The 23,956-nt window shown below is 31.6% G+C and overlaps 4 protein-coding genes and 1 non-coding gene across 10 annotated transcripts; 1 reads left to right on the top strand and 4 right to left on the bottom strand.

The window, feature by feature from the left end:
- Positions 1 to 586: 586 nt before the first annotated feature.
- Positions 587 to 3,918, bottom strand: LOC103483264 (ubiquitin-conjugating enzyme E2-23 kDa). 3 transcript variants are annotated; one of them, XM_008439806.3, is made up of 6 exons: positions 3,432 to 3,918; positions 3,193 to 3,272; positions 2,749 to 2,863; positions 2,612 to 2,664; positions 2,395 to 2,523; positions 587 to 903 (listed from the first exon to the last, which is right to left on the bottom strand). In XM_008439806.3, the coding sequence occupies exons 1-6, from the start codon at positions 3,473 to 3,475 to the stop codon at positions 773 to 775; spliced, it is 552 nt and encodes a 183-aa protein (XP_008438028.1). In that variant the 5' UTR covers positions 3,476 to 3,918; the 3' UTR covers positions 587 to 772. The 3 variants fall into 3 exon arrangements, with proteins under 3 accessions (XP_008438028.1, XP_008438029.1, XP_008438030.1); XM_008439807.3 differs by having other exon boundaries at positions 2,395 to 2,463; positions 3,432 to 3,858; XM_008439808.3 differs by having other exon boundaries at positions 2,749 to 2,909; positions 3,432 to 3,726.
- LOC127150104 (U6 spliceosomal RNA) lies at positions 1,939 to 2,039 on the bottom strand. Its single transcript, XR_007822121.1, has one exon. It is a non-coding gene; the product is annotated as a U6 spliceosomal RNA (small nuclear RNA).
- Positions 3,919 to 4,676: 758 nt separating the features above from the next.
- Positions 4,677 to 8,140, bottom strand: LOC103483263 (AT-rich interactive domain-containing protein 1-like). Of its 2 annotated transcripts, XM_008439804.2 has the most exons (3): positions 7,879 to 8,140; positions 6,418 to 7,664; positions 4,677 to 5,546 (listed from the first exon to the last, which is right to left on the bottom strand). In XM_008439804.2, exons 2-3 carry the CDS (start codon positions 7,297 to 7,299, stop codon positions 4,797 to 4,799), a joined length of 1,632 nt encoding a protein of 543 aa, XP_008438026.1. In that variant the 5' UTR covers positions 7,300 to 7,664; positions 7,879 to 8,140; the 3' UTR covers positions 4,677 to 4,796. The 2 variants fall into 2 exon arrangements, with proteins under 2 accessions (XP_008438026.1, XP_008438025.1); XM_008439803.2 differs by having other exon boundaries at positions 6,418 to 8,140.
- A 1,448-nt stretch (positions 8,141 to 9,588) lies between these two features.
- On the bottom strand, positions 9,589 to 12,597 carry LOC103483261 (probable E3 ubiquitin-protein ligase RHB1A). Of its 3 annotated transcripts, none has more exons than XM_008439798.3 (6): positions 12,370 to 12,597; positions 11,192 to 11,262; positions 10,973 to 11,090; positions 10,411 to 10,780; positions 10,171 to 10,280; positions 9,589 to 9,980 (listed from the first exon to the last, which is right to left on the bottom strand). In XM_008439798.3, the coding sequence occupies exons 3-6, from the start codon at positions 11,033 to 11,035 to the stop codon at positions 9,957 to 9,959; spliced, it is 567 nt and encodes a 188-aa protein (XP_008438020.1). In that variant the 5' UTR covers positions 11,036 to 11,090; positions 11,192 to 11,262; positions 12,370 to 12,597; the 3' UTR covers positions 9,589 to 9,956. The 3 variants fall into 3 exon arrangements, with proteins under 3 accessions (XP_008438020.1, XP_008438019.1, XP_008438023.1); XM_008439797.3 differs by having other exon boundaries at positions 10,150 to 10,280; positions 12,370 to 12,566; XM_008439801.3 differs by lacking the exons at positions 11,192 to 11,262; positions 12,370 to 12,597 and having other exon boundaries at positions 10,150 to 10,280; positions 10,879 to 11,028.
- Positions 12,598 to 20,093: 7,496 nt separating this feature from the next.
- Positions 20,094 to 23,324, top strand: LOC103483260 (calmodulin-binding receptor-like cytoplasmic kinase 2). The gene is made up of 6 exons (XM_008439796.3): positions 20,094 to 20,444; positions 21,004 to 21,233; positions 21,349 to 21,517; positions 21,598 to 21,687; positions 22,074 to 22,369; positions 22,630 to 23,324. Exons 1-6 carry the CDS (start codon positions 20,141 to 20,143, stop codon positions 22,891 to 22,893), a joined length of 1,353 nt encoding a protein of 450 aa, XP_008438018.1. The 5' UTR covers positions 20,094 to 20,140; the 3' UTR covers positions 22,894 to 23,324.
- Positions 23,325 to 23,956: the final 632 nt, after the last annotated feature.

Raw genomic sequence — 23,956 nt, 5'->3', positions numbered from 1 at the left:
TCGAGTCCTAACATAAGTCCTTTTTTATAGTTCTTTTCTGATATCTTTGAGTTTGCAACAATTTAGTTTGATATTTATAACATTTTATTCTTCGTCCTAGAAAATCTCATCGAAATTAAATCTCAAATGTTTTTCTTTTCTAATTTAACTCACTATTTATAGTTTATAAATTTTTTTATCTCAAATCAGTTTCCCAATCTAAATGTGTCGATTTATAAAATACATAAATTTTATTACTTCTTATAGTTCGAAATTTAAATTGTACAAAATTGGAAGATGATGGATTGAAATCCTTTCTTTAAGCAATGCTCCAACTTCAAACAACCAGACGGTATGGAAAGTCTTTTCTACAAAAATGTTCCGTCTTTTTCAATGATTCTTGACTTAAATATCATTACAACTTGACTTTGCTTGTACAACAAACAACTATGGATTCTAATAGAATCATGATTTGGGAATGATTTTGATAGCTTTAAAAGTGATTGTAGAAGAATCTTAATAGCTTTTATGTATGGTAAAGTTGATATAGTATATATGTAACTTTAAAACATCTTTTTGGAAAAAGAAAAGCAACATTACAACTACCTTTGTAAAATTCAACCAAGCATTAGTATTACTAAGTCTTAACATAATCTAATATCATAGGGTCATTGCAACATAAAACCAGCGTCGATTTTTCTTTTTTTAATATATATATATACACACATAGCAGATCAGAAGAAAGTAATCGAGCAGACACTTTTGTACAGTGAAAGAAACTCAAAATGAGCCCTTACAAGTCTGCTTGCCCCATGACTTGCTCATCGCTCAAGTCGGATTCATCTTCACTTAGTTCTTCTTCGTCGCTAGATTTATCAGGTGCAGCTACTATGTCTTCTGGCTTTGCATATCTTTCACAGTATTCTGTAAGATGAGATGGAAGAATAGCCACAATGGTCAAATTCAATGAAATTCACAAGGTTAAAAAAGCAAGAAAGAAGATCAATAAGGATTTCATCAATCAAAAAAGTAATGACTGCGTGGACATGTTTCATTTGCCGTTGAACCAACTATTCTGCAAGAGTAACAGATACTCGACTGGGGCACTATCTAGTTAATATCAGACATCAGAATAAAAAACCTCCAGAAGAAATAGAACCCTGAAAATCTCGAATACAAAAAGATTCCACCCAGTTCTGGTGGAGGAACTTAAACTCCAAAAACTAACAAATTTTGCTCTAGAATTGATGCTATTATGCTGCCACTGCTAAAGATGATGCTACTGTTGCCCAGCGGCACCATAACCAAAGCATATATCGTTATCATCACCATTTTTCGATCTTCCTCCACCTTAATACTGATCAAATAACTTGAATGACAGTGGTAGAGTATTTAATTAGAGGGGATTAGGGAAAATCAGGCCGTTGTCTGAGTTTTGTTTACTTCGCTCAGAGCTTTTATCAAGAGAATTTCTCAATCAATTCGAGAGTCTTTTTATCAAGTGAGTAACTCTTGTCTTTCTCCTTTCATCCCTTTGTAACTGTTATTCTTTCACGAAAGACTACTCGTACAAAAAGAAAGGTTATAGACAAAAATACTCAATGTCCACTTGGGGAAAAAATCATTACCTTCCACTCTTTCCCAAAACATTCAAATGATCATGATACTACCATACTTACTATGGAAGAAAGATCACACGAAATGACAATAGAGCACTTCTGGAGAGTCATGAGCCTAGGGACCACCTACAGGCTTAGTAACGGCGGCTAGTAGGATAGGAGAACAAACATCATACACACAACGCACAAGTATTCTATCTCAAAGTGTATAAAGATGAAGCCAGATAAAAGAACATCTTCTAGTGATGGAAGAAAATGTATGATAGAGCAAGAAGATTGGCTTGATAGTAACATTCTGATGGAACCGAAGCAGGTTTTTCAAGTTAACAGTAATCCACTTGAAAATATAACGAGCACTTGGTAGATGTGTGTCATACTTGTGTAGGGACATGCTAATCTTCTCTTTATTGTTCCAATTATATTGGATATCCCTGAGGAAATCGTACTCAAGTATTTGAACTTTAAGTCAAGTTGAAGTAATCACTAAAGATAATCCCCAAACGTAGAACTCTCTTTATTTTCTGCAATGCTTTCAGGCATCGTATGAACCTGTCCGGATTTCTACGAATTTACAGAACAGCATTTCCAATGGGGAAAAAACTATATTTTTTAATATTTGATGTTTATAAAAAGTTAACACACTAATAACCATAGACGATTAGTTTTAAACTTTAAACACCCAACTTTTAAATAAATGTATAGTCATGACATGGACAGCAAACAACAAGAAAATCACTTGTAAAGCACACTTCCAATAGATTTGCTTCTAATCAGAAAACATTGAGGAAAACAATACCTTTTACTTTTTGTTCATAAGCAACTCGATCACGCATCATCAAGGCTGCAGCCTCTCCATTCAAAGGATCTGACGGGTTGGGATACAAAAGAAGTTGTGGTAGGAACACTTCAAAAACATTTACCAGATCTGAAAGTAATTGCATATACAAATGTACGATCAATCTGAAAACTATGGCATGAAGATGAATAATAAACAATTAGAAAAGCTCGCCTACCGAACATGGGACTCCAAGTTTGATTAATAACGTCTAAACAAACCGAACCCGACCTGTATTGAAGACAACCAGAAAACCATATAATCAGAGCATAAACCTACAACTCACTTCAAGTTAAGAACATATGTTGAACTCACATCTCATCAACATTGGGGTGATAAATTTTGTTTACAAATCCTATTGAAGGAGATTTATAGGGGTAAGCGTCCGGAAGTTCGACTCTTATCCTCCATAACCCTCCATGATAAGGACCTGCCAGAAACTCATCACATTGTGACTTTTCTTTATCAATTTCCTTCTGTTCTCCAAGAACATGGGAAAGTTAGGTGCCTCAAAACAGCATGGCCAAACACAACATGAGCACATAAAAAATCAGTTGCTGCTATGAACACAGAAGGATTCTCACTTTATTGAGATCACAATTCACTTAAAGTAACTAAAGGGGGATTACTCAACGAGATGACCATATAATTGCTCATGTTGGGTGAGAACAAGTAGATCACATCCAGATTTCAACAAGATACAAACTTCAAGAAACAAGCAAAAAAAAGCATATAAATTACAAAAATTTGAAGATTTACTTTCACTGGGTCCATGAAAATCTACATAAAACTCTTGCACTCCATCATTAATCATCTCCACCTTGTAATCACTCATCATCCTGTCAAACCCAAAAAAAGAAAAAAAGAACAGAAAAAAAAAACCCCATCAAACAAAAGATTTCACAGAACAACTTAACAAACGCACCCCCCCCCCCCCCCAAAAAAAAAAAAAAATAGAGATCATGGAATTAGAATAAGCTTATTGTTAGAGAATTAACAGTTTCATCAAGTCCATCTCTCGGCGTTTGCTTGGAGAAGACATGGTTTCTACTCTTTGATGGGTCGATTAGAATACAAAGAAATAGGAAATTTTCAGTTTGAAATTAGAAATGAAAGAGAAAAGGCTACAAGGGTTCTTCAGACATGAAGCAGTGAAACAAGGAGAAATCTAGAGAGAGAAAATAGGAGTGAGAAAGGGAGAATTTTCAATTAGGAAACCCTTCTTATTGCTTGAAAATTGAAATGTACTTTCAAGATTCTTCCTCCTTGGTCATTATATATATATATACCCACTCCAATCCGGGCCTCAGCCATATAAATATTCCATTCTTTTTTCAAGATTTTCCTCTCTAATTTATCCTAAAAAAGATTCGATCTACATTGAGTAATTATATGCCAAAAACTGATCTTAGATCTCTATATTATGCATTATTCATTCATTCATTGTTCTGGAAACCAAAGAGAGTTTCGTCGTGAAGCTTCATTGGATAAAGCGGAGCAAATAAACCTAATTTAAATACATACGATTGACTTTGTTTCATTTTAATCTATTTTAAAATGTTAATTTTGTTCTCTATATTTTTCAAGGTTATCTCATTCTACTTCACATACTTTTTTTTATATATAACTTTTGATTCATTCTTGTTTTACTCTTGAAAACGAAGTATTTTGAATTCTTGAAAATGAATACAACAAAACTATCAATTGACCAAATTTGATTGAGAATGTGTTTGGTTCAACTTTTAAAATCTTTATCTTTTAAAAATAAGTTGATTTGAAAAATTAATAATAAATTAACCACTTAAAAATAACATTATTTCAATTTTTATTTTACTCGAGTTTTATTAAAACAAACAAATTAATAGAAATTTTGTTTTTAGAAATTTTGTTTTGTTTGAAAGAAAATTATGTACTCAATACAAACATATTATAAATAGAAAAATATTAATGATATGAATTTTTATTCTAGATGGAAACATCCTAAGAGACTTTCATTTACAACATAGGCAAACCAAATCAATAGCATTGCAATAAATTGACCCAACAAAAGAATTTGATTCAAATTCCATTTTTACTTTAATTCTTACCAAATCTATAGCCTTGCAATAAATTTTAACCCAACAAAATAGTATGTAGGAGAAAATATTGAGATGTGGACATATATATTACTATTTCACATTGACATCTAATCTAAGAAAACTTCGATAACCCTATGATTGGAGATTTGATTTTTCATTGTAAAATAATAAAAAGAAATATTTGTTTTTATTGAGAACTACTAAAATCAAACTACAATAACGGTACATAATTAATACATATATGAAACTAATATAAAAAAAACAAAACAAAATCCTCTCCTGGTATTACCAACAAGGTTTTCTCTTCCTACATAAATATTCCAATTCATCATCACTGCAAATGTTATCGGGAGTGAATCTGTTCTGAAATGCTCTATGATGCAATAAGAAGACATTAAAGTAGTAACAAACTATATCTTCTTTGCTCTTATAAGGGAAATATTTGTACATACGAGTCCTGAAGGACTGTTTAAAAGATGTAGAACTCGACCTCGTTGCACTCTTAAACTTGTGCTCCTCTTTCTCTGTCCAATGAAGTCGCACTTCCTCCCCCATTTTATCGAATTTCCAGTTATAGAATGCCGAGCCTATTTCCCTCTTAACTTTGTATCTTTTCTTTAAAATATGATACTGAATGCATTCGATGGAACCAAGGACCTGACATTTACACGAATCATCTCGTCCCTTCCCAATGGGATCGTGTTTACGACGAAATGATTTTTTCTTTTTATTTAATGGCCAAACCAGACTCCCTAACCACTTAGAGTCGCTTTCAGATGTTATACCGCTCCATTCTGGTACTTCAACCTGAAACTTTGGTCCTATGGGTATTTGTTTTGAGGCAGATTGTCCCATGTAGTCTGGCATCAAGGAATCAGTTGTTACAACAATTTTTTGGTCAAGTTGGTCTTCTGTCCTCGGTAGAGGACTTTGACCACGACTCATCCCACAGGGAAATATTTTACTAGATCTTGTTCTCTTTCTTAGATTGTAACTGGAGCCTTGATGATCATCGAACATGCATGGATGTATGCCCTGATATTACAACAAGAAGAATGCTTAAATAACGTTATCAGGAATTAACTACACTCTAAAGAGATCAGTTACTGTAGCCAAGTTTTCTGCCTTTTATGCATGCTTTGAAAGAAGCCAAAATGGAGCATAGCTCAATTGACACATTGGTATTTTAGCAACTAAGGGATCTATGGTTTGAAACCCCCTTCCCACATTATACTAAAAAGAAGTATTTTCATCCATTAGAAAATATTTTCAACCTTATAAGCTAGCATATTCTTGGTCACACAAAAGTCAGAACATTAATTGCAATCAATCACATAACCAAAGAATGTGATGGTGCAGCTCAAGTAGACAAGATAATCCATTGAACCTATGAACAAAGAGCCACAGTTGATGACGTACATGAGTCGTGATGATAAGCCTATGTGTGTTTGTGTTTATATTTTGAATAGAAAAAAGTTACGAGTCTAGTACTCAAAGTAGTGACACTATAAATGAAAATACAAGAGACATAAATAAACCGATATTATATCAAACCAAACTCACATAGCTTAAGAAGAAATATGCCAAACAATTATTTCAAACATATGAAATGAAGAAACAGTGCTATCATCCTGAATTACTACACAATTGATTGTTCCAGGCTATTTTTCATATGTAACTAACCAAGAGCTCGTAGAGCTGCAACAGACAGCCAACAAATTCTAGGTCACCGAACTCGATATTCACACTTTTAAATATCAAGCAAGAGAGTGCACAACATATACATGCAGCACATTACTATCTCTTTCACAAAATGGTCTCAGACTGAATGCTTGATTATAAGTAGGATGGAATGATATTCTTGTACATGATTTTTGCAAGACCTAGTTTTCATAGAAATATATACCTGCAGAGCGGACCGTCCAGCATATGAACTGAAATGTCTATTCAGCAACGTCGCCTCTCGAATCAGCAGAACTTGCTTCCAGATCTCTTCATTTCCACTTGACCTCCACTTTGAACTTTCAGGTAATAACCCAATAACAGGGTTACATGGATTCTTTGCAATCTCTTTGATCCAATTTACCATTCCTAACATGGATTCACACTTTTTCTCATGGCTAAAATTAAGTTCCTCAATTGATATGGAATCTATGATCGCTCCTTCTTTGTCATCAGGATCATGACCATCATACGTTCTGCTGTCGTAAGAGAGCTTGACATTGCTTCCTACCCCATCCATAAATGCATTTTCATCCTTTTGAACGTTTAGACAACGGGATTTCTCCGTGACATCAAAATTCTCGGCCACATTGGATGCTAATGCCAGGCTAGAGTCTTCACCTTTATACAAGTTATTTGTGTCATGAATGTCCCACTCGGACTTATTTAATTGGCAGAGAGTTTCCTCGCAACCAGTAATATTCTTGTCCCTATCAATCTTCAGAATTACATTTGTATCATCACAGTCCGAAAATTCTGATTCATGCAAATCATGATTCTTCTTCAAATATTGAATATCCGGAGACGAGCCATTGGATCCGAATCCCGTACTGCTGCAACTATTTGTGGAGTCTCGATCCTCAACAGCCCTTTCAAGCAATCTCTCTAAAACATTCAAGTACTTAACGTACAACACTTTCAGAGTTGAGGAGATAATTGAACCCAAACCAAATTCTTCTCCTACCAAATCCCACAAATTCTTCCTCGATACAACATCATAACCACCCTTATTTCTTACAGCCAAAAATAGCTTAAGCAAATCAAATGTTTTCTCGTTTGAAACCATTTCTAGTTCAAAAGTCTTGGGATCAAAACACCTTTTAAAACACAAAGGTCTCTTTCATGTCATTGAATCCCGATTGATCCAAAAACTTAATTTTACCAATTTATCCAAAAACGTAAATTTAATTATATTGGCACTTTAGCACATGCAAATCAAATCAGTCAGATAAATCTTCAGCCGAGTTTCAGTACGCATATTAAAATAAACACCAACAATAAATATCATCTCACTGTCTGAGTCAATTGGCCATGCAACGAAAACGCCCAAGTTGGATGTTAACTTGTTATAAGCTTTTTCCAGAGTCCTCGAAATCTATCGCAAACTCATGCCATCATGAACTATCACAAAATTGATTGACGATTCAAATCCTAAAAACAAATTAAAACCCACATTAGAAGTATAAAGAAAAGGGGGGAAAACCAGGTAACTTCAAAATGCAGCAAAGAGACATTGAGAAAGAAGATTTTGTGGACAAGGAATAAAATTATATATCCACCGACAAATTTTCGGATGATCAAAGTTTTTACGAGGAAAACATTAACGATGAGATAACTCCGGAAGCAGAACGGAATCGTCTCTTACGTTTCGTCTCTTCCATCACTAAATGCTAATACACTATTATTTCAAATGATTTCGTATGTCAAGATTCGGTAGAGTATATTGGACGATTTAGCTTTGTAAATCGTATTTGCAAGATGCATTCCTAACGTCCGCGGTGTTTTTGGGAGTGGAACCTCCGGTCATCTTCTTCGAAGTTCTCACCGCTGTCCGGCCGCGGGAATCCGAAAGCCAGAGACGGGATTCGAGTCAAATAAGGATTTTCTTTCTTTTGTATTTAATAGATTCTTTTTTTCTTTTTGAGAAAGTATCGAATGAATATTATCAACATTTATTTACTTATTTTAATGTTAATGACTATATGCAAAATATTTTAGAAAAACAAATCTATCACATTCATAATTAAAATTTTGCAATGTTTTTGGTACCTTTTACCTTTTTTATAGTTTTGTTCTCCTTTTAAATTTGGTTGGACGGATACCTTAAGGTAATTTATAACAAAATCTATTTATCCAAAGTTGAGGTTCTTCCTTGCAACCACCTAAGACGTGAAGGTATTCCATGAAGATTTAAGTCCTTTGTATAGGAACTAATTGAGCGCAAAATATTATATTTAATATTTACAAATATTCGGTCATCATTCCTTTTGGTATGATGATGTTTTAGATTTCGTTACAAGATCAATTTTGGCTACCTTAGTTTAGATTTGGTTCCATGTACGATTGTTTAGATTTTGTATTTGACTACTCAAATCAGTTTAGATTTGTCTAAATTGGTATCTTTTAGATTTAGTACTCAAATATCCCAACAAAAAAAATAAGACTTTTTGGATATCTTCGTGCTTTTGTTATTGTTTTGTTATATTTATGAAATTCAAATATAATATTATTTTAATTATAATATTATTTTAAAATCTAATATTAAAGTTATAATAAATGCTTTTAACAAAAATTATAATTAGGATTTAGAGTTTATAATTAAAATTATCCATTTTAATAATTTAAATAAAAATGAATCATTTTGATATTTCACATTAAAATTGTTAATTATCTGAATCATATTAAAATATATTACTTATTTTATTATATATTTTTAATTGGAATGTTATTCAAATTAAATAATTTTTTAGAAATATTCAAATTAAATGGTTATTTAAAAAAAATAAAGAGTGAATTCAAATATATTAATTTTCACACATTATAAAGTCCTAGTTTGATAAACATTCAAATTAACCTTATAATCATGTATTTTAATACATCAATAATGATAAATGGAATATATTTTCCTTCAAAACTCTAACATTTCAAACTTTTTCTTTCAAACCACTATACACTTGTAATTTCCATAAATTATGCAATAGTAAGTTGATCATTGGGTCAAAAGTTCGTTTTAACTCAAATTTTTCAAATAAATTGATACATAAATGGTGATGTAAATTAATACTTTAAGTACCGTTGATGACATTGATTCGAATAAAACATAACTAGAGTTTAAATTCATGTACGTATGAAAACTCGAAGTTAAACTAATACAACAACAAATTTAGAGTTTAAATCAACCCGTTCATAGATATAAATTGTTTTGGTTCTACATATTTAATACATATACTAGAAAATGCTTCAATTTTGATCTTTTAGCTACCATGAGGAAAATGCCTCATCTTTTGTGTAAAGTTGGGGAGATCATAATGTTAGAGATAAAGAACATTTACAGGCAAGATTTTCAAAGCCAAAATGGGAAACATATCTCATCTTATACAGAATGTATGAATCTTTAATGCTCCTTTTCTCGAGTCAATAGGCCAGGAGGAGTTCCATCAGAATTGATGATCAAAGATTGAAATAACAATAATAAATATGCATGAAGAATCAACATGAAGAAGAGATGCACTGCCAATTGATTCTTCTCCGCCCGATGTATCGAATCAACTGACTACAACAATTTACATCTCGAATTTGCGTTACGAAACGACCGACGTATCCATACAGCCATAGTTTTGAAAATGAACCAGCGGAAGAATGAGGAAAAGCGCCATCCACCAAAGGTGAAGTGAGCTCAAGCGTGAATTTTAAGGACTAGAGAAGTTCCTCTTTTCTACGTACTCAATGTAGCTCAAATATCATCTCCTGCATTGAAAATCAAGCAGAAATTTTGATCAGTTCGCACCACGAACTATCTGGTAAAGTTTTTTTATTCTTTGGGATGAAGGTTGTATGCCGTTGATGAGCAAAGATAGTATGTTATCTACAGCCATTAATGTTAGCAAGATTGAAATTCAAATTTGGTTAGCATTACTTGCAATTTGTTGGAACAAACCTTGTCGCAAATGGGACAAACATCGCTTCTTTCGGTCCACTCGAGAAGGCAAGCAAGGTGAAAGTGGTGCTTGCATTTTGTGATAATTTCTGGATGTACAGAATCATACTCTACATAAGAAATACAAGTTAAACATGAGTTGTGAGTTTGATTTAAAAGTACGCAAGAACTGGTGGTGTAAGTGGAAAAAAGAATGATATTAAAAGAATATCAGTTGATAAAGATGCCATTTCAACTCACCTTCAAGACAAATGGGACAGACATCCTGATCTTCTTCAGTGACCGGAGTTGTCGTACTAGTGCCCTTCGACTTGGAATGTTCCAGTTTCCGTGGAGGGCCACTGTCTTGGGACTTACGATCAAGTTCCCCAACACTTTTCACTGCCGATGTAGTTTTCAAACTACATCCACATATTCTTTCTTTAGCAGAGTTAGGATCTTTCTGTTGTGGATATTTCAAAACCACATCGTACGGGAGAGGCGTGGGAGGGGATCGGTAAGTGTTCGGTATTGAAAAATCAAGGTTCAAATCATGTCCTGCATTCAAAAGCATGGAGGATGAGCCACTATTAATTTCGGATGTCATGCGCTCCTCCATAGCGATGGGGCACTGCAGAAAGGAGCGAAAACTACGGTTCTTAGTTTTGGCAAAGAAAATACGTGGTATAATAATGGGTAATGATCATGTGTCCAAGCAAATGAACTAACATAGTACTATGTTGAAGTTCCATTCAGGTGAGAATTTCAAGTCGAACAAGTGCAACAATGGGTCATGATCATGTGGAAAAGCAAATGCACTAACATAGTAGTATGTTGGAGTTCCATTCATGTGAGAATTTCGAGTCGAACAGCAGCAACCTCCCATTCTTTGATGATTTTTCTGATCTACCTAGCAGCTTTAGAACATGGTTTCCGATTATCTGGAATAATGTTGTACATTAGACTTTAAGAACTGACGAAGAACCGATACAGATTGACAGCAAATACACATATGAAAAGGTAGAAAAACGAAGACACGAACCATTTAACATTGTAAGATATGTAGCCGAACGTTCCTCCCCAATAGAGGAAATAGGGAAACCAATCTACAACCTGAAGATCAATAACACAATTCTGATTCATCAATGTGGAAAACCAAATCCGCATGTGCATATTCAAAAAAGTAAAAACTAAAACCCATTTGATAAAGCTCTTGTTTCCTATTTCCTGTAATTTGAGAACTAGAAACAAGTATAAAAAAGGGTTGATTTTATTCTAACATGACTATGATTATGCCTTCCAAAATGTATCGCTAACAAACAGCGTTAATTCTCATGAATAAGTTTCTAAAAACAACTACAACACAGCACATGACCACCATATATCTGAGCATGGATAAAAAAACAACAGATAGATATAAATAACGGATACAAACGAGGCAATATCCGTTATTATCAGAGAGCCAAATTGCACATAACTACCAACTAAATTAGCATTCTACATGACGAACCCAATTAGGTAGCGTCTTCTTTTTATCTTCAATAAGGATATAGGAGGAGACGGTGGGATTTAAAACTTCATCCAATTAGCTCAATTCAACTAGACTTATATTTTGATCCAAACTCAAACCATACTGCAAAAAACCACCAAATGGCTCATAAAGAACATATAGATAGGATGCGAAAGTACGTCGAATCAACTAGACTTTATCGTTGAGTTATCACATATACATAAATACCGTCTCCATTAGGATTTTGATTTGGTAAAATTAATGGATGAACACAAACAAGGAGTTGAGAAATCAGGTTTATAGGGGAAGAAAAACAGTGAGAAGCATCTCGATCTTTCTTTCAAATTAACAGACTAAACGTTTCAAATGTAGCCATTAAAAATTCACTCGATAAAAGTTAGAATCAAATAATAAATAAACCATTTACATCTTTTGCTTCTACCACCTTAGCTAAATGTCCAGCAAAGATCTTAAATCTACATCAAATTTCTATCTAATCTCCTATTGATCATTTGATCATTCACAATTTTATGAAATAAACACAAAATCAACTTCAATTAAGGAAACGGTGAAGAAATTAAATCCACAAATCAGCAAAACAAGCCAAACCCAAATCACAGAATCATCAGCAACAACATTAACAAAACCCCAAAAGCTCAAAATGAATCAGAAAAAACGATTCGATAGAGAACAAAGAAATTGAAACAGACCAATCAAGAGAATAGCCTCAGAAACAGAAAGGAAATGGCGCCTTTTTTGAGCAATGCAATTTCGACGCCAATTTGCCATACAACTTTTTCTTTTACTAATTATTGTGTTGAATTTAACTTTTTTCTAAAAATCAATACGAACAGATGTGAAAATCGATATGATGTTGAGAAAAAAAAAATAATCATACGAACTGGACGAAAAGAAAAAAGTTCTAAATTTTCTTAGACATACAAACTATGGAGAGAAAAAATTAAGTTCGGTTTATTTCAAAAATAAAAAATTTACAAAAATATTTAAATTCATTACAGTTATTTTAAATCTAAAATTAAAAAAAAAGAGCTTATAAGCAAAAAATTTCGACCAATTAAATTTTGTTAATGTGATGATTGTAATTCGATTGGGTTTTTGATAATTAAGGGCCCGTTTGTTAACGTTTCTATTCTCTGTTTCTTGTTTCTTGTTCCTTGTTACCTGTTTCCTGTTTCTTCTTTTTTAGAACAAGAAACAGTAATGCGTTTGATAACTGTTTCTATTTTTTGTTTCTTGAAAAAAAAAGAAACAGAAACAAAAAAAGTGTTCGATAACTTTTTCTTATTTATTGATTTTCTTATAGATTTATTTTTTATTTTTCACATCTACTTCAATTAAACATTAAATAAAAATATAGGTCTATCCATCAAACATAACAAATAAAATTATCAAAAGTTTATTCATTTAATACGAAGAAGTATCAATGCACGAATAAAAATAATAACATAAAAATAAAATTATATTTATCCTTCAAATGTTACCAAATTTGATTGGCAATATCATCTCTTACTCAGGCAATATCATCTCTTACTCAAGATTTTTTCTTTTTAATCCATCAATTTCTACAATCTTATCGTTATTTCGTGACATCTAGAATTTAATATTAATTTTAAAGTAAGTTATTATGTCTTCAATATTCAGAATTGAAAGAAACAAAACAAAATTTAACCTTTAACTCTTAACCTATGATGCTTTAGAGAAAAACCCACAACGAAAATCCAGATTTGCACAAAGAGAAAGATGAAAACTATGGATCCGACGAAGAGGAACAATCAGGCAAAAACTATGGATCCGACGAAGAGGAAGAGTTCGGGTTGTCGAGAAAGACGGTGAGAGGTGAAGAGGAAGACGGTGTGTAAAGAAAAACAATGAGTAAAAGAGGAAGAGGATGATTATTTGGAGAAGACCATGGAGATAAAAGGAAAAGGAAACGAATAAAAATAATTGAAAAAAGAAAAATGAACCAATAAAAATAATTGAGAAAAAGGAAAATAAAAGAAATAAAAATAATTGAGAAAAATGAAAGGAAAAAAAATAATTGAGAAAAAGGAAAAGGAAACGAATAGAAATAAATTGAGAAAAAGGAAACCAATAAAAGCAATTGAGAAACGTAACAGAATAAACTACTTTTTTTTGTTCCCAATAATTCTTTATAAAATGAGAAACGTTTCTACTTTTTTTGAGAACGAGAAACAAGGAACGTTATCAAACACTTCTGTTTCTTAAAAAATGGAAACAGAAACAAGAACGTTACCAAACGGGCCTTAAGTTTTCTCGTACCCAATCTAATTAAGTTTATGATATAAAAATTAGGCCAAAGAAATGATGGACTTGAGCTCGTCAAACAAATGGGCTCGAGCCCGAATCTATCGAGCAAATGGGTCCAAGCCCAAGTTGCCAATAAGTTGACTCAAACCCAACAATCAAATGGACCCAAGCTCACCTAAAGCTGGTAAAATTTCAGACATTTGTCATTCATTCTGGAATATTTGGATTAGAGGAAGAACGGAAGCTCTGAATAATTTAAGATTCAAACTTCTAAAAGCTCTCAAAACGTGCAAGTTATTATCAACCTCGAGATCATCCTTTTGAAATACCGAAGACTTGGAAGATTAAATTTTTTCTATAATTCCATAAGATTGAAGCTCGAGCCGACTTGCAACTACGGTTTCCTGAAGATTAAAGAGTATTTGAGAGAATAATCAAATGAATAAATATTAGAAATTGTACCCACAATACATCAATCAATATACAAAGTTTAATTCCACGAATATCCTGAAAATCTTGTGTGAACAAACACCTCTTAATTAAATATACAATTTTACAATTTAAAAAATACAGTAACATTTGCTATTTTTTTGCAAACACTCTTTTTATTTTTTGACAATTTCTCTCATTTTGGATAAAAAATTTAAAAATACAGAACAATCTATTTACCATGGATCGAGATAAATAGATATTTATTTATAGTGTTTAGTATTCCATGATCCATATACTTAAAATTTATATTTAATATTATATCAAATAGTTTTTCACACCGTTTAACTATACTGAAAAAAATAACTATTGAAAGATAGAAATACAAAATAGAAATTTACGAGATTTTAAAAGGGGAAAATTTGTAATTATCGAACATATCTCAACAATTCGAGATTTATATTTTATATTTATGATTTAAATCACACCTAAAATATACCACTCAACCCCATATACATAACTTGTCAAATATATTGTTAACACCTTGAGACGTCCTATATCACATTAACACACAAAAACATATTTTATTTTGACTCGGATATTTAATTTGTATACTTTCAAATATAATCTTTTAAAAAAGTTTAAACTTCAAAATTAAATTGATTGTATAACAATAACATAGTCAAGAATCACCAACTAATTTGAATATATCTATCTAATTGTATAAATTCTGAATTTCAATCATTTCGATCCGTCTTTTTCAATCTGTCTTATTATTAGTTTGAATTTAATGTTTCATAACCAATTTCAATCATCAATTATTGCACATATTATTGTTTGTTTTGTTTAATTGATTAATATTTATTAATATTCAACCTAAGGAGTTTTAATATTTTTTTTAAGAATAATAATTGGACAGTTAATTAAGATTAACAGTCCAATTATGAACAGTATTTTTGTTGAATTTCTCTGTTTTGATATTTTCAAATAATCGAAGGCACACTCATTTTATTTGTTTCCACATAATTAATTTCTGTCGTTCATTTAATACAATCAATTTTGGCTGACTTTCAAATTTATGAAAAATATCTACTACTTTCTTTTAATACAAAATAGTAACGTCTATCGAAGAAACGGCGGCGAATGTTTTCACGATATGTCGACGTGTTTTTTTATGTCTTAGAAGTTGGAATAGCTTCGAGTATTTTATTCTAAATAGTTTGATTTTCTTTAACCCATAACTGTATTTTGTATCGGTTTATTTGATAACTTGAGTAACTTGGAAGAGTTGGGTTGGATCGGTAAAAAAAACCAACCCATGATTGGTTCACCAATAATTAAAAAGGTTTTTATTATCACGTTATTCTCATCAACCCACATTTCTCACACCGTTATTCGTCTCAATTCTCCTAGTAATTTCTCTATAATTATTATCGACTCAACTCACTGATTGTTTTTATTGCTAACCAAATGCCTCCTTAGAGAAAAACATCATACTTGTGTCTGTCGTTTTGAGTCTTGCATTGAACAATATCTGCATGTGTATAATTGACAGATAATTATGGGACAAAAGATTGTAGTTTGACACCCATCATGATAATATCACCAAGTCAAGTTCACCGTTATTGAAAAACTCGATCGATAATATTATTATTATATAACAAAGTTGAATTAAAAAAAATCCCAAAGATGCCATAGTAAATGTACAGCCCACCATGATATCTATTTGACTCTGTAGTTGCATACAAGCCAAGTTGGTCCTCCCATTTTCATAAATTCTATGGGCCCAATTCAATGGGCTTCTCAAAACCAACTCAACTTTAATTCCTAAAATTTTCAATATTGTAATAATTAAATTATATTTCTATTACCTTAAACAATCTCAAACAATGTCTATTTTTTTCCATCTGGGTGACGTTTTGAATCTCAAACTTATACATTTAAAAAATGATACACTAATCTCTTTTAAATACAATAATAATAGAGTTAAAAGATCTAACTACATATTTTTCGGATGATAATTGATATCTTATCTACTAAGTTATGCTCAAATCAACACATAAAATCGTAATCAATTGAAATACTATAGGACTAAATATAGTGTTTTTTTTTAATCTCTTTAAAAACAATTTTACATTTTAATTAATATATATGAAACATATGAATTTCTCAATCTCATGTTATTTGACTAATTAAAAGTGCTGTCCCATTTTAATTAGTATGCTCATTTATGAGGGTTTGTTGTTTCAAATTTAGATATTGACTAAAAGTGAGCTTTCTTGGAAAGTTGGGCAAAATCATTAAATAAGATGTGATTGTAAATCTCCAACTTAGTAATAATATCTCCATTTGGTTAACTTATAATCTAAGTGTCACCTTTTCCTACCCTCACCACATCCCTTTTAAGTGAAACCTCAATTTATTGGTAAATTAAACACATAATTAAAAACAATACAAAAAAAAAAAAAAAAAAAAATCTCAATTTAAACGATTTATAGTCTAAATATTGCTATCGTTTAAAATTTCTCTATACGAACTCTCACTAAAAAGAATTATCGAATGACTCAATAGCTGAATTTTGATACGTCGTTCTCTTTTACCTATAAATATTCGAAAATATTTGTAGTTTAGTAATTATAGGATGGAGGATGGAACTGTTAATTTTGGTGGTAGTTCATGTTTTGAAGAGTAAACCAATCATTTTATTGGAATTTTATGTCTTTGTGCGAAACAATGATAATAGCTAATTAGGTTATATATTGTCATTTTCTCGTTGATTAAGTTAAGTTTCAATGTAAATAATTGTTGGAGTAACCAAAAAGTTTCCCATCTAATGTAACAAACGTGAGTAATTTAAATTTAAACTTAAATAGTGTAAAAATGTTTAAAATTAAAAGAAATAAATGATTAATTTCAAAACTTTTTTTTTTTATGTATACATTTACAAATATTTAGTATATATTTATGCAAAAAGATTACTTGAATTCCAATAATATTCCAACATTTATATAAACAATTATTTTAAGAAAAACTTGTTTACTTTATTTGTTCAAACCTTAGACTTTTTTGGCAAAATTTACATTTTTTTTCCATCATTTAATTCCAACAATTTGACCATCAATTTTCATAAAACAACGTATAAATCTTCACGAACTTACTAATCTAATAATATCAAACTTTATTCAAAATTCAACTTGATCAATGCTCAAATTATTTATTAAGTGGCATTTCCAAAACTTGGAAATTTTAATGAAACTTGACTCCGATATTGGTTCGGTTTAAAATTTTATTTGAACACTTGTAATAATGTTTCTTTAACGGATCTCTCAAACAAAAATATTACAACAAGTCCAGGGATGTTTAGAACAAGAAGTGTGTTATCATTGTTTGATTAGAATAGTCGGTCTTTAAGATGTAAATTAATTTTGTTTGAGTTATAATAGTATATATTTAGTGTGTAGACTATTATAATTTAATAAAAGAGTACAAAACACCATATAAAAATAAATAAAACGATTGAATATCAAATAATAAAAACTATAACAAATTGAGAGTTTTAAAATATTATTTGTTATAACTAATTGATAATTTTTAAATAATATTTATCGTAATCAAACGTGCTTATTATAGTATTGGATAATATTTGTCATAAACGGTTCAAAATGTAGTATTTAAAATCGGGTTTCAACAGAAAATTTAAAGTAAAAGTTGATATAATCTCAACAAATTTATGAACAAAAAAAATGACCATACGAACACGGCAACGAGTCAACGTGTGGGGCGGACTCGGAAATTTTTAGTATTAGAGAATATATGTATATATATATATACATATACATATATATAAAAGTGTAAATTTATTGCATTCTTATCTATATATTTTAAGATATTTAATTTTAATCCTTACCCTTTCCATATACATATAATCTTGCCATAAAGACCAATCATTATATTGATATTTTCTAAACATAAAAGTGAAATATTTACTGCTTGCCTGTAACTTATTTTCTAAAATATTTGAGGTTTGTTATTCCGTTTTTTTATAGTAATTTTTTTATCGTCTTTCTATCTGTATTCTTTTACGATTTTTTCCATTTTTTTAACCAAATTTATTTATTTTTACCGTCTTTATTGTTTTTCTTTCTTTTAGATGCGTGCTCTTTCTTCTTGATTAGACATTTAAATTAGGTAACAAAAAATAAAAGATTGTGTATAAAGAATATTGAAAAAAATAGTTTATACCAAATTAAAAAAAAAACCCCAACCAAATATAAACCATAGTTTGATTTGGAACCCCAAATTTAAATGATTGTGTAGTACTCAAATCTAAACAATCGTATAACAAATTAAACGATATAATTAAAAAATCAAATTTAAACAATCATGTATCAAATCCGTTACCAAATATATTACATTTTTTGTATTTTATATATTGATTTTTTTTTCATTTTCGAAATTGTTCTATAATTTAAATACTTCGTCTTTTTTATATTTTTCAAAATATAAATTTTAAAAACTTGTTGTTATTTTACTTGTAATTTCATTATAAAAATATTATATTAATTTTAGATCTATTGAAATTATTATTGTTTTCTTTTGGTATTTCTTGAAGAATCATTATGTAAAATAAAAACAAACAAAAAGTGGGATTTGAGATGTGACTGGACAGGGGAAGCAGTCAAGCTTCCAATAATATCCAATTACACTTTTATTATTTTTAAATTTTCTGACGTAAATGTTGATTAAAAAATTTCAAATTTAACCCTACAGTTATAAATGTTTTTTTTTTCCATATATGCATTGTGCTTTTCCTACTTTTGGCGCAACCACGATCGTATTGTCATTTGACAAAAATGATAAAATTGTGGTATGATATGATACGAAATGCAGTTTTATAGACAACACTCGACAACATACAACTCAATTTTCAATAGAAAATGACATTACTCAATACATGTAAATAAAGCTTACTAGATATTTTTTGCATCATTATGAAACAATAGATCTATTACTACAAATGTGAGAGGTGGCCTCAACCTCGGATGATAAAGTAAGAGATATATATTTTATTTTTAGTATTGAATCCTCAAACTTCGAGATCTCGAGCACATTTAGTTGAACTATGTATATTAAATAACATTGTTTCACTTACCAAAGTTGAGATCTTTACTAAACTTGTGTCTATAGATACAACTAATTATTCAAACATGAAATGGACGAGTAATTAAATCGTATACATAAAAAAAGTTACACACTCAACTCAACCATGAATTTCCACACGATTGAACTAGAAAGACCACTACACATCCATCTATTTTATCGTTTGTTTAAAACATACTCTAAATTATTTAAAAATATTTCAATATTACAGTAAATCTAATATACTAATATTCATATCTCACCAAAGAAAAATCCAAATATTTATTTGGACTTTTCCAGATGTATGAAATTTTCAAGAAGGAAGAAATTTTCAAATAATAATTTTCAACATCGTAAGAAAAAACTTTTCATATTTCCTATTTGTTTCTTAAATAATTACAACAATAATAAAAAAAAGGATAGTTTTCAACTTTTCATATTAATTAAAACGCGTAGCTTCAACGGCGTACATTAGCATTTTATTGAGCAACCAATAGGAAATTTTCTGAAAGCGTACGTTAGCGTCATCAACTTGCATCCCTTTTAAAACTTTCTCAACAAATCAACATTAATTAGGTCCCGCCATTTCTGTCAAGTCTCATCCGTTTTACTCTCTCCGCGCCAATGACGAGCCCAAGTCCATGGCACGGCGGTGAGCGGCGGAATTCCACCTCCAGCGGTGAGCGGCGGAATTCTAGCTCAGTCAGTGAACGGCGGAACTCTAGCTCCCGAGGTAGTCGAACACCGGTTTACTTTCCCTACTCACCTAGTCCTGATGTGTCCACCGGTATGGAATCCCGCTCCCGACATAATCCTGTGAAAGCCGCTGCTCGGTCTTTCGCTGGAGCTTTCACTTCTTGCTTTACACCGCCGGAGAAGGAAACTCCGCGGAGTTTGGGTTTTGGTAGTGAATTGCGTAATTCTTCAGGTAATAGTTGATTTTAAGCGAAGGGAATGAGAATGACTTGGATCGTGCTGTCTTTGCTTTTGTTTCCACTTTTGAGAAACTAGTAATGAATATGAATGAATAGGTATCGCTTTGGCGTCTTTCCAGAGCGGTTAACTTTTTGTTGTTTTTTGGATCGTGGGTGTTCGTCTGAAGTTTTGATGAAGATTTTATTCCAATTGTTTTTTTTTTCTGCATTATTTCCATTTTGAAAATCTTTGTTCCTGCTGATTGCAAAAAGATTTCCTCCAAGAATCGTTTAGTCTGACAGATCGTCTGAGATAGTGGATTTCTTTATCTTGCGTTATATGAGATTTGAAACGTTTTGTCTTTCGCGCATTAAATTCTACCATTTTGTTGTTAGATAATTAGAGGAAGATATGAATAGTTATGTTCTTAAAATCATTTAGAAAAGTCCCTGAAATTGACCCAGTCAAGAAACTGCAATTACTAGTTTTATTCTTCATGGGCTCACTTGATTCAAATTGTTCTCGGTTGCAAAGAGGGAAATGAACATTGTGTCTATATCTCTGTAATTCAGATGCTTCCAGTCATAATGGGAAAAGAAATCAAGGATCTAGGCGAGAACCCCGCTCCAGTTCAAATCTAGCCCATGATAGAGAGCCTGGATCTTTAAGGATCAACATAGAAGAAATCCGCAAGGCCACGAAGAACTTCTCCGCATCTTCAAAAATTGGTCAAGGGGGTTTCGGGGCTGTCTACAAGGGGAAACTTGATGGAGTTCTTGTGGCAATTAAACGTGCCAAGAAGGTTAAATTTGATTCTTAAGCAATTTATGGCTTATTGCTGTTAATCACTATCTCTGTCCATTTTTGTTAACTTCAATTCCATTTTATTACTTATTTCGAAACCTCCTCCTCTGCAGAGTGTATATGATAATAACTTGGGCCTGGAGTTTAAAAGCGAGATCCAAACACTTGCACAAGTAGAACATTTAAATCTGGTCAAGTTCTATGGATATCTTGAACATCAAGACGAAAGAATCGTCATTGTCGAGTATGTGCCGAATGGGACTCTCAGAGAGCACTTAGAGTGTGAGTTACTTTGTTTCGGCTTTATCCTGTCTTTAAACCACACCGTTTGCTCTTATCTGAATCATGAAACTTGATGGCAGGCATCCATGGCACTGTTCTTGACCTTGCTACAAGGCTCGCCATTGCAACTGATGTGGCTCATGCAATAACATATCTTCATATGTATACAGGTATGGATCTGATTTGGTGCTCAACTTCATGGAACTCAGGGTGAGTTTGGGAATGACTTTCGAGTGAAAAATGCTTTTATTGTCTGATTAGGTATTCTTTGAAAAAAGCATTTATTGAGCTACAAATCCAAGGATTCAAATCTATGTATTTTAGTTAAAAGTGACATATTTAGAATGATTATAAAATTTTTTAAATTACTTCTATCATTTTTTAAATCACCTAAAAGATATTTTTAATTCTTCAAAATTAATAGTAAAAAGATACGATTAAAAGTGTAAAATTGATTGAGTGATTAAAGGTGTGTTTTACACGGTAGTTCTTGATCTTATTAAACCATACATCTTCTTTGATTCTTGTTGACCTGAGTTCATTCTGCCGCATGTAGACCGTCCCATCATTCACAGAGACATAAAGTCTTCTAACATTCTATTGACCGAGAATTATAGAGCCAAGGTTGCGGACTTTGGCTTTGCAAGACTTGCAGCTGATGGTGATGCGACCCATGTATCCACTCAAGTCAAAGGAACTGCAGGGTACTTGGACCCAGAATATCTCAAAACTTACCAACTAACCGAAAAAAGTGATATCTATTCATTTGGTGTTTTGTTGGTTGAATTAGTCACAGGCAGGCGCCCTATAGAACCCAAGCGAGAACTTGAGCAGCGGATCACTCCAAAATGGGTGAGCCTTTATCTCTCATCATTTCACTTCTAGTATGAGATCATATTTCATAACCGTTAAGAATGCAGATATTCCACAGGATGTATAATAAGTTACATCTCATTGGTATATACAGTTTTCAGGTAGAATAAAAAACTAAATCAATGTAAACACAAAATCAATTTGGACTAGATCGTACCATTGTGAAACTATGGAGTAAAAATCATGAAACTCACTGTCATTTGTTCTTCACACATTGCTCTGGGTTGACATTAATGCAGGCCATGAAGAAATTTTCTGAAGGAGAGGCTAGTGCAATCTTGGACCCAAATCTAGAGCAAACAGAAGCAAATCATTTAGCAGTGGAAAAGATTCTGGAGTTGGCCTTACAATGCTTGGCGCCTCGGAGGCATAGTCGACCTAGCATGAGAAGGTGCGCCGAGATACTTTGGAGAATACGCAAGGACCACAGAGATCTCTCAGCTCCTGATTTCCGTTCATTCTCTACAAATTCACAAAGGAGTGCCTCGGTAAGAGAAAAATGAAACTGAAATCAAGTAGAAATTGTAGATAAGCTTTGAGCTGAAAAAAGACCTTGAATTCTTGGTACATAATCATGAATATGAAGAACAAAGCCCTCTTACAATCATCATTCAAGGAAGCAAGGAGATTCCCAAAACGTATGTTTCTCTTCCCAAGTTCATTTGGTGAGATTATATTTGTTTGTCTTGTGTATTAGCTGCATTGTCTAGCTTGATTTCGGCTACTAATTCTTTCTTTTGCTTGTAAATTTATGTATTTAGTTGTCTTAAGGATTATTGATTGGCTGCTGTTCTGACTTTGCTCATCTTTTGTGACTGAATAAGATAAATTGAATAGGGAATGTAGAAACTTCTGGGCAATCTCTTGTTCAGTTTCTTCGACTTTATGTGAAATAGAAAAGGTGAGAGCAAGTTGGAATTCTTATTTATTATTAGTAAGGAAGTCTTCTTTTTAACGTTTAACCTTTTAAATATGTATTAATTAAATATATTTTAAACAACTATTTCGAATGACTTATCAAATGCGAAATCTGCTATCGAACATTTGGAATTACATGCCATAAATTATATTTTTGTTTATTGTCTACTTTTAATACTCTATGGTACTAGTTTATACACTATTGTTCGTTAGATAATGGAAAATTACTCTAAAACGTTCTAACAGTCATATAGACGTATATCTAAAAAAACTCTAAAATACAATTAATAATTCCTAAAATAATGATTGTAATACATTGATTAGTTTTTCTAATAGTCTATCACATCACACAAGCTTTTAACTTTGGTACGACAAATGTGCGAGAACAATGGTTTGTGAATGATACTATTGGTGTATAAAATAAAAAAGTATAATTGATAATTTTCGAAGTAAAATAACTACAGTTTTGTTTAATTTTTGGTTTTAAAAACTAAACTTGGTAAAGATTATCTTGATAACTTATTGTTTGTTTTATTATCCATGTTTTTCAATTTTACTCATTGTTGTTTTATTATCCATGTTTTTCAATTTTACTCGACCCAAATTTTCAAAACTTATTTTTGGTTGCAATTTGACTAAAAATTTAGA

This window comes from Cucumis melo, chromosome 6 (assembly GCF_025177605.1).
Source record: "Cucumis melo cultivar AY chromosome 6, USDA_Cmelo_AY_1.0, whole genome shotgun sequence".
NCBI classification, from domain to species: Eukaryota; Viridiplantae; Streptophyta; class Magnoliopsida; order Cucurbitales; family Cucurbitaceae; genus Cucumis; species Cucumis melo.
This window is presented reverse-complemented; position numbering and strand designations above follow the sequence as displayed.